Source organism: Acartia tonsa, chromosome 12 (genome assembly GCF_053477335.1).
Source record: "Acartia tonsa isolate MP-2025a chromosome 12, ASM5347733v1, whole genome shotgun sequence".
NCBI lineage: Eukaryota > Metazoa > Arthropoda > Copepoda > Calanoida > Acartiidae > Acartia > Acartia tonsa.
The window spans coordinates 36607352-36617349 of NC_137271.1; the positions used below are offsets into that span (position 1 = coordinate 36607352).

At 30.4% G+C, this 9998-nt stretch overlaps 2 protein-coding genes across 12 annotated transcripts in view; both read right to left on the bottom strand.

Moving 5' to 3' along the window:
• GCS2alpha (glucosidase 2 subunit alpha) overlaps window positions 1-9998 on the bottom strand; it is a 220187-nt gene that overhangs the window by 11566 nt on the left and 198623 nt on the right. For 10 of the 11 annotated variants that reach the window (XR_013884766.1, XR_013884765.1, XR_013884764.1 and 7 more), the window contains exons 2-7: window positions 3905-3962; window positions 3386-3451; window positions 2952-3003; window positions 2321-2396; window positions 1815-1933; window positions 943-1066 (exon numbers count right to left, since the gene is read on the bottom strand). Coding sequence is in view for 2 of the 11 variants with exons in the window: in XM_080179558.1 (XP_080035684.1) it covers window positions 943-1066; window positions 1815-1933; window positions 2321-2396; window positions 2952-3003; window positions 3386-3450 (436 nt within the window). In the remaining 9 variants the exon portion in view is untranslated. Of the gene's footprint in view, window positions 1-942; window positions 1067-1814; window positions 1934-2320; window positions 2397-2951; window positions 3004-3385; window positions 3452-3904; window positions 3963-9998 lie in introns of those variants that run through there. The other variant, XM_080179560.1, reaches the window with a different exon arrangement.
• LOC145334189 (uncharacterized) lies at window positions 6714-9247 on the bottom strand. The gene is made up of 2 exons (XM_080179561.1): window positions 9141-9247; window positions 6714-8947 (listed from the first exon to the last, which is right to left on the bottom strand). The coding sequence occupies exon 2, from the start codon at window positions 8924-8926 to the stop codon at window positions 6806-6808; it is 2121 nt and encodes a 706-aa protein (XP_080035687.1). The 5' UTR covers window positions 8927-8947; window positions 9141-9247; the 3' UTR covers window positions 6714-6805.

Below are 9998 nucleotides of genomic sequence, written 5' to 3' on the forward strand. Positions count from 1 at the left end.
CCCAACCCCCCAAAAACAAAAAAATCCCTCCCCATTTTTTTTTTTTTTTTTTTTTTTTTTGCTTAAGATTTCCTTGGTCCTTTAACGAATTTTGCCTTAATTTTTTTTATCACCTCTTGGGGCAAAGCCCCTAGAGGCTAGAGGCGAAGCCGCTAGTTAGACAATAAAGTACTCAAAATTTTTTAAACAAACAGTCTTATTCACTAATTTAAAATAAGTACTTCCAATGCAATCTATAATACAAAGTAGCTTGATGTCTGTCCGTCTGACCGTCTGTCTGTCCCTTAAGATCTCGGTAACCACTGAACCGATCGGATTCTACTCTTCAGGGTATATACCTATTGGTCCTGTGGTGGTTTTAAGCTATTTTCTTGAGGGGTGGGACACCCCCAACCCCCCCAAAAACAAAAAAATCCCCCCCCAATTTTTTTTTTTTTGCAGAAGATTTCCTTGGTCCTTTGTTCAAAAATATTTTTTATTCCAGCATTTATTTTGAATGAAAGAATAGCAACATTCTCTCACTAAAAACAATAAATATAAATTTTTTACAAATTTCGCCTTAATTTTTTTTATCACCTCTTGGGGCAAAGCCCCTAGAGGCTAAGGGCGAAGCCGCTAGTGCATGAATAAAGAAATAAAAAAATCAATATGACTTCAAAATTTAATTAGTCGGACGCCTGACAAGTACATCAACAGTTTCTATATGAATTAGATACTTTGATTACAAGACCTTCACCCTGATAATAATCCCACCTCCTTTTATGTCTGGTTTAATATGATAATGTCCTAAAGTATAGGTAAGATCTCACTTCACTACCGATGTCGAGAAAAAATAACATTAAAATCTTAATCTATAGGTACGTATTAAAACAATTTAGCAACTACACTACGTAAATTATACCTACTTAGGTATTTAATTTAAGACATCTTAAATCTGCTTACCTACATAGAAATCTAGCCTCAGAGGCTTGAAATTTATTATGACAGAGTTTTGTTTTGCCTGTGAGAGGGCAATATGAACTGATTTGTCATCGCGGTTAACTTCTTCTACAGGTGCTGTGTCCACCTTAAATATATAAAAGTTAATCCTAAAATTTTTATTCTGATAGAATTGCAACATAGCCCTTGTATAAAAGTAACACGATAGGTCAAGATCTTGCTAACCGTTGGACCGATATTATATGGTTCTTTTTATATAAGGATTTTTTCGTACAAAGGTACATTCATCCTTTCGAGGAAAATCGAACAAAGACCCGCAAAAGAAATATTTTAAAGAATATTTTTGATTAAATAAAAAAAAATTTTCTAACAATGTTAAGGTGACTAGGTATAGAAGCGTCTTGATATGCTCTACAAATAACTAGACACAACATAGGGTCTATCTCTGATATTTCAAGTACTTTATAGAGCTTGACAGATGCTTCTAAAGACATCTTGACATCGATTCTAGCTCATACCTTACTAGCCCATCTAAGGTAAAATCTTAGGAAGGTGAATTCTGCCCCTTTTCTGGGGCAAAAAAACCTTCGTTTTCTTTACATAATTCGGAATAGTTATTTCTCGCATCGTATTATAAACAGCTTTCCGCATATATAAAATGTACAATAAAAAAATAAAAACCAGTTTTTTTTTGGCTCCGAGATGCCTAAGGCACAGGCTAACAAAAACTGGTTTATATCTTAGGATTGTTCATTTTTATATTCGTAGAAAACTGGATATGATACGATGCTAGACATAATTTTTTCGTATGGATGAAAACCGGTTCTAATCCACCGGATATTAATCGGTTTCGAATGAATACGAGAAAGATTTACCTGTTGCAAAACCAGGGGCACCTCAAACCTTGGTTTCAGAGGGTACGCCTCGTTTATCTTTATTCTGAATGTATTATCAACTAAACCCGTCAACTCAAGCTTGTACTTTACACTTGTATCTGATCATTTTAATAATGTTTATACTTTCTTTCTTTTTTTATGGTAAAAAAATAAAAAAAAATATGTGGTTGGGGCAAACCTGTAAAAATTGAGAGAACTGAAAGCATTTTTTTCCAATTTTTCTCCACCCTTTGGTGAAAAAAAATAAAAGAATATGTGAGAGGAGGGATAATATGAATAAAATATAGAGTTTTGAAAATATTTTTCCATTTTATCCCCTTCCTTGCTGGAAAAAAACTAGGAAAGGGGAAAAAAATTTGCAGCAGGGGAAAAAAATAATCTTGTGCAGAATATACACCCCTGTAATTAGTATAGACCGACGTATGGACAATACACACCTAAATTAACTCAATGTCAAAATAACTTCAGAAGAAGTATAAACATTCCTGTATTAATAAGCAGAGCCTCTAAACTGTGCCCCGATACGTGGATACTATCACTTTCTAGCTCATAATGGCTCTCCTAAAATAAATAACTTTATTGAGACAGGGAAGGAGGCGTTATTAACTTATTTGGCTGTTTATTTAACTAGTCCCTTATTTAATAACTACGTTTCTTAATCGTTGGCCTAACAACTTTGGGGACTTGTATTGAATTTAAAATTGGTTGGTTCATTAAGTTTAGTGTATAAATGTTTTAACCACCGATTATAAACTATAGAAGGGGTAATTTTGTGGATCATCCCTTTATCTCACCGACATTAAGGACTTAATTGACTTTTTACTTACTAGTACTACAGGGCATTGATAAACTGCTAATTCTTTTTCGATACATTTAACCATATTATTTCTAATTAAGGTATCAAGTAATAACAATTTGATTGAAAGATCTTTTGAATTAGTCCCAACAAAAGTAGGTTAATCAGTTCGAATTTCGTTTTTCGTTTGCCAAGTAAACTCTAACTAAGTACTTTTTTCAGATTTTTAAAAATAACATTCTTGAACAAAAAGAGCACTTTGCTTCGCTTCTACGGATAATGTGTTTATGTATTAATGAGAACGGGTGGTTAATACTTACTGTTTGAGCTCTAGATCTTCTACAAAAGCTTGATTGATGACAAGTCTTAAATCTGTTAACAAAACAAATTATTCTTCAAATTTATTAAGTCTGGTATAATTAAATAGTTCAAATCTAGGATTTTGTTAAGTTAGGTATTTTTATATTATTTAAAAGTTGATATTTTTATATTCTAAGAGAAAAATAAGATCTCATAAATCATGCAACAAACAAGACCCTTATTAGAAATAAATTGACACTTAAATAGCAATTATTTATGATCTATTATTTACTGAAGTATGAAAATAAGTAACGAATAATTTAGTTAAAACTATAAATTCCATGTGAATCTAACTCCATTTTATTTTGTTTAAACTCTTTACCAAATAAAAAAATGCTTCAGTCAGTGTGTCTGTTAGTCCGTCACTCATGCCCATATAATGAGAATAACGTTCCTGCTTCTGTCGACAGAGCCGACAAGATGTAAACACAGACAAATCAGCAACGACCAAAAATTCATCCTAAAAAATAACTGACTTAATTTATAATCCCGGGGTAATAGTTTGTTTCCAAAATAAAACATTTATAATTCTAGATTTCTCTGGTTATCAGAATTAAATTCTTTTAAGTATATTTTAATTATAATTTTCTATAGAATATATCTACGAAAAGAAAAGTTGTAGATAAAAAGAAAAACAAATATGAAACATCCATTAGTATATAGACAAACGGGCAAAGTGAGCGCAATTGATCAGTAGTCATTTAATAAGGGGAGAGGAAAAGAAAATATGAGGAATATTAATATGATAGGTAAAGGGTATAATATAATATCAGTAATCACCAAAAAAATCAGTAGTCTTTCTTATATTGTAGCCAAGAAATACACATTTTTCCATATCAGCGTTACAAACGGATAGAAAAAAAAATTATTGAGTATAGCAAGTTTCGTACTAATAAAAGCAATAATATATAACCTGTTAAGATTTAACTGGAACGGTTCTATATAAGTTAACTTAATAAGAACACATTTAATCTGAAATTAACATCAGATTGATTATAAGCAATATAATTGTACTATACGTTTATTAACTATTGATCGACTGCGTCCTTAGAATGTGCATTAAAAGCAGAGGTAGTAGAGGAGGACAGAAAAAAGCCAGAAATCATTACAAGACTTAAATAAAATGATATATATATCTAGTAAAAATTAAACTATACCATCGATCCCGGCAACCTATATAATAAAAAAGCTTCCCTAAACAGAAGAACTTAACTCATTCAGTGTTTGGCCGAAAATACTTTAGAATTTTTATTCCAGGAGATTAATTTATAAAAGCGCTGGATTAAGTTTAAGTTCTAACTCCTACTGAAAAATCATGTATCGTATCATATTTCAGACAATTTTCTACTTTTAGTACAATGAAATCATAAAATTCATGCCATTTTAGTTAAAACGGATCTTCGGCAACTCGGGGCCAACAAAATTAATTAATCTATTTAATTTTACTATCCGCAGAACAATAATCAAATCAATACCATAATTTTAAACAATCAATACAAATTATACAAAAAATATAAAAAAAAGTATAGGTAGAGAATAAAATCTACGAAAAATAACTTAAAAATCTGCGAAAACTAATATTTTCGGCGATTTTTTGACGTTGCGCTTAATTTGTCAATTCTCGTCTGCCTCGACCACTCAACTCTTCTATCTAAAAAACATCAGCTGATTTAAGAGTTTCATAGACAAATAATTTTTAAATCATGTTCCTTTTAAAAACCGTTTTTTTTCTTATATAAAAGTGTTCTTTTAATTTTAAAACATAATTAAATCTTTAAAAAAAGAAAATTAGTTGCTTAAATTATTTGTCTATGTTTTTAAATATCCAATTGGTTTTGATGGGTACTGACAAAAATACTTTTACAAATTTCCCCCTATATTGTGCTGTTCAATGTTTGAGCTCTTTAAACGTCCTTTATAATATTGTAAATTCATCTATAATAAAAAAAAGGATAATGAAGAAATTTTATTATCTGATCAATTAAATAAAGTTTGAACAAACAAAACACTTTATTACATCTGAACAGGAATAAATATGCAGAGAATTTCTGTCTCCCGTTGTGTTTCTGTTTTGTTGCTATTTGATTGGTGCTAAATGATTCCTCGCTTCCTATTGGTCGAAGTCAAGTAAGGAAAGAAGGGCCTTTCCTACATTAATATAATTTATTGTCAACAAGAAAAGGACAAAATATATGAACAAATATTTGAATAATAAATCGATTTATCGATCACTGTAATTTTTTCTTTAAATTCGAATTATTTGTCAATTTTCCTTTTTTTCTTTTCCTCGAAATTTAACCATCAAGTAATATTTTTAATAGAAACCAAGCTTTTTAAAATAAAGTTGGTTACTATACATACATTTTATGGGAAGTTTGGAAGAATGGATGGACAAAGCCAAGTACGATTATGTACTTTGTAAGAGCATATTTTGAGCCTAATTGAAAATTTGACGTCTTTAATTACGAGGCATTTTATATTTTAAAATTTGATTATATTATCTGTTATATTTCTATACTAGCGGCTACGCCCCTAGAGGCCTCTAGGGGCGCTTGAGGAGGAGAGAGTCAAATTTAATACCCCAATTTCTTTTTTTAGATTTTTAAAGAAAAAGTTAAAAAATTTTGGGGGGCGAAATTTTTTTTGGGGTGGTGTCTAAACCCCCCCCCCCCCTATTTTTAATTTTGGTTAAAAAATTTTAAATTTTTTTTTTTTTTTTGGGGGGGGGGTTGGGGGTGTCCCACCCCCCAAGAAAATAGTTATAAACCTTCCCGGGACCTATAAGAAGCTACCCTGTTAAGGAGAACCCTATCGATTCAGCGGTTAGCGAGACAGACAAACTAACATCCTGTTACTTTATTATAAGGATGAATTCAATTTATCCATACTTTTCAAATAGACTGGCGAAAACACATCTTTGTGTACATTTTGCTGGATGTTCGGTTAGAAGTCTCCTAATTTGATTTAATTTCAAAATACGATAAATAAAGAGTAGCTAATATTAACAATTTTGATTATGACGTAGCTTAGACCTGTTTTAACTATTAGCATTAAAAAAAATAAACATGTTAACAAGAATAACAACATTCATTAGTAGCAAAAAACAAAATAATGGTAAGACAAAAGGACCAAGTGATTTACCAAGCAAAAGTGGTCATAATAAATGAGAGAATGTAAAAGGGCGATTGACATTAAAATCAAAGACAAGAATGATAAAACAAATGCAATATTCATAAGATGAATTTTATGTCTTTTTTGCATGAGCGACGAGCAAAAGGCATTATAAGTAGTATGCTCTTTGAAAAGGAGTATCACAAAAAATATAAGAAAATATCTTCAAAAGTAGCTGAAAGAGTAAAAAATTTAAAAATAAAAAAGCTACATGTCTTTTCATCTGTGAACACAAAAAATGCAGTTTTACAAAGGAAAATCAAATTTCACTACTATTATCTACGAAAATAAAATAAAAAATAATTTTAAAATGTGGAAATCTGTAAAAAGATAAAAGTTGCTTTAGAACAGTCGGACTGCCATGTATGCTCCATAATATTAATATTGACAAGAAATTTAGATGTCTAGCTTTAATAGTACCTGAGTAAATCTAAGTTTTTACAAAACTAATAAGAATGTTGACAAGTGTCAGCTTTTCATCTTAAAAACACCTAGAAAATCTAATTTTCCCTATAGCATTACAAATTGACTGACGGACGGATGGACAGAAATAGTGAATTAAAGAATAGCTTCGCTTCTAAAAAAATACACTTTAATTCTAATAAGTATTAAATATATTATACATATACATGAACTATATTCATCATATCTCAATTTTATGTTCAACAAAGTCAAAATCGTCAGTATTCTGAATTTCTTCTTCAATTTCCTGTTCTATAGTTTCTTCAGTATATTCAGTCTTGATCTTGACAGACAGGGGATCTTCATCTAGAGTTTCCTCTTCTTTTATTTCAAGTTTAATGTCATTGTCAACACTACTTAAAATGTTGATAGATGTAGACGGGTGAACTGTGTCATTAAAACATTCTAACATCTTGAGATGTTGGGCAGTTTTGTTGTGCTTTGACAAGTTTGAACTGTCGTAAAGAGATTTATTACACATGTCACAAGAATAACTTCTCTCGCCTGAATGCAACGGCATGTGAAATTTCAAATGATGCTTTTGTGAGAAAGATTTTTCACATAAATCGCACTTGAATGGTTTCTCGCCAGTATGAAGAACCCTGACATGTTTTATTAAGTCACTACTGTTTGTAAAATACTTTTGACATGAATTGCATTTGAAAGGCATATGAACCCTTATATGTTTTATCATGTCACTACTGTTTGTAAAAAACTTTTCACATGAATTGCATTTGAAAGGCATTTGAACTGTATCCTTAAAACATTCTAACATCTTGAGATGTTGGGCAGTTTTGTTGTGCTTTGACAAGTTTGAATTATCGTTAAAAGATTTTTTACATACATCACAAGAAAAACACTTCTCGCCTGAATGCAATCGCATGTGAATTTTCATATGATGCTTGTGCGAGAATGATTTTTCACATAACTCGCACTTGAATGGTTTCTCGCCAGTATGAACCCTTATATGTTTTATCAAGTTACTTCTATTTGTAAAAGACTTTTCACATGAATCACATTTAAAAGGCTTGTCATCTTTCATTTGAATCATCTTATTTTTAGTCAATATAATATTGTTGGAAAATTCCTTTTTAAATTTGTCCTCTTTGCTTAAATTTGGTTTATGATAAACATTTTTGTGGATATTTAAAACTTCTAATGATTTAAAATTTTTATTACACATTTCACATGAATAAGTTTTATCCATAGTAGAAATATTAGTTTCACATGGTTTATGATAAACAAATTTGTGGTTATTTAAAACTTCTAATGATTCAAAAATTTTATCACACACTCCACATGAATAAGTTTTGTCAATTTTAGAAACATTAGATTCACATTCAACAAAACTACAAGAAGCAGAAGGTAAAACTTCATTTTTAGATTCTAATTTCTTGACATGTTGAGCTGATTTCTTGTGCTTCATCAAGCTTGAAGTGTCGTAAAATTTCATTTGACACAAATCACAAGAGTATGGCTTACTTCCTGTATGGATCCTAATGTGTACAGCCAAAGAACTATGAGCAGAAAAAGACTTATCACATATTTGACATCTAAATGGCCTCTCACCTGTGTGAATTCTCACATGTCTTGTTAAATCAAACTGCCTTGGGAATATCTTACTACAAGTATCACATTGAAATACCTTCAAATCTGAATGAGAAAGCTTGTGTGTTTTAAAGGCACTAGAAGTTTTAAATAACTCCTGACATATTTTACATTTGAATTGATGCACATTTTTCATATTTTCTAACAAATCATTTTTCTGTGACTTTACACATTCAGTACCCTCGATTGAATGTATTTTTTTCATATGTACAGTCAAAGAACTATGAGCAGAAAAAGATTTATCACATATTTCACATTTAAATGATGGCCTCTCGCCTGTGTGAATTTTCTCATGTCTTTGTAAATCAAACTTCCGTGTGAATTGCTTTTCACAAGTAGTGCATTGAAATGACTTCACGGCCGTATGAGTTTGCATATGTCCTACCAAAGCGAATCTCAGTGAAAACGACTTTTCACATTTATTACAAGAGAAAGGTTTTCCATCATTAGGGATCCTCATATTTGTAGTCTTTTCAAGTGTAACACAATTGAATGGCTTCTTGTCTGTATGGATTTTCTTCTTGTGTACTGACAAATTGTTTTCACTAGCGAATGTCATTTTACATTTGTCACATTTATGTAAATTATCATTTTCATGAAGCTTCATATGTAGATTTAAAATAATATCAGTTGGAAATCTAATATTACAACTGTCACATTTAAATCGTTGCACTATTATCTTCTGTTTCTCCATTCTGATAGAAATTGGTCTCGCCTAAAAAATTGCATAAATTACAAAAAAATATATATTTGATAAGAAAATATTTTTACTACATAAAAAGTTGTAAGCTATGCAAAAAAACTTTCTCTAAATGTGATAGCGACGTTTATTTGACGTAGAGTCATACAATTACTACAGATATTCAAAAATACAGATTAACTTTTTTATTAATATAATATATATTTACCTAAATGTCTTTAGTGTATTATATATTGTATATATAATCTTCAATTTAAGATCTGTATCAAAGACATTCATTAGGTAGATCATTTCATTATATTTTTTTTTAAATCTGAAAACAAAGAATCATATATTTTTGGAAAAATTAAATATTGCATACTTTTGCTTTAAATTATTGAAAGTTTAAAATTTGCAGGCAACATCAATAAAATAAAATACACTCTTTTATCAATTACACCCTTTTCGTCTTATTAAAAATATTCATTTAGCTAATTACTGGTTTTTAAATTACGATGCAAAGTTTGAAATCAATAGGACAACACTAACATGCCTAAATCAACAATGAGAGCTATCCGTTACGGGCGGACGAAGCTATCCTAATTATAGAAAAGCCTTGCTTGCTATTAACAACGTCAACATCACACATTGTTTATTTTTAAGGCACGATCAAAACAAAAACAAAGCTACAAATGTTCTATTTTTTTCTCTGTAGTAAATTTCCCCAACATAAAAATATATGTATCTAATTTATTTTTGGGTAATTCTAATTTACTTTCTAGCATATTTGTTTATTAGCAGCTGTAAGTAGTAGATGACTATCTGTTGTCTGTACCAAAGAATCTCGCTAGCCGCTGGTGACCCGATTTGGTTCTCCTTTCAATGAAAAGTTGTAACACGTAGTCGGGGAAGGTTTATAAATACTTGGAGGAGTATACTTGATTAAGATTGAAAGTTGTGAGTTGTCGACCCCTCTGCCTCTCGATTTTGTGTCCCTAGAGACCTATAGCCACGAATTTACATAAAATTGGCTAGATATATTATGGGGGAGTTTTGTCAATACATAATTTGTCCAACAATTATTAAA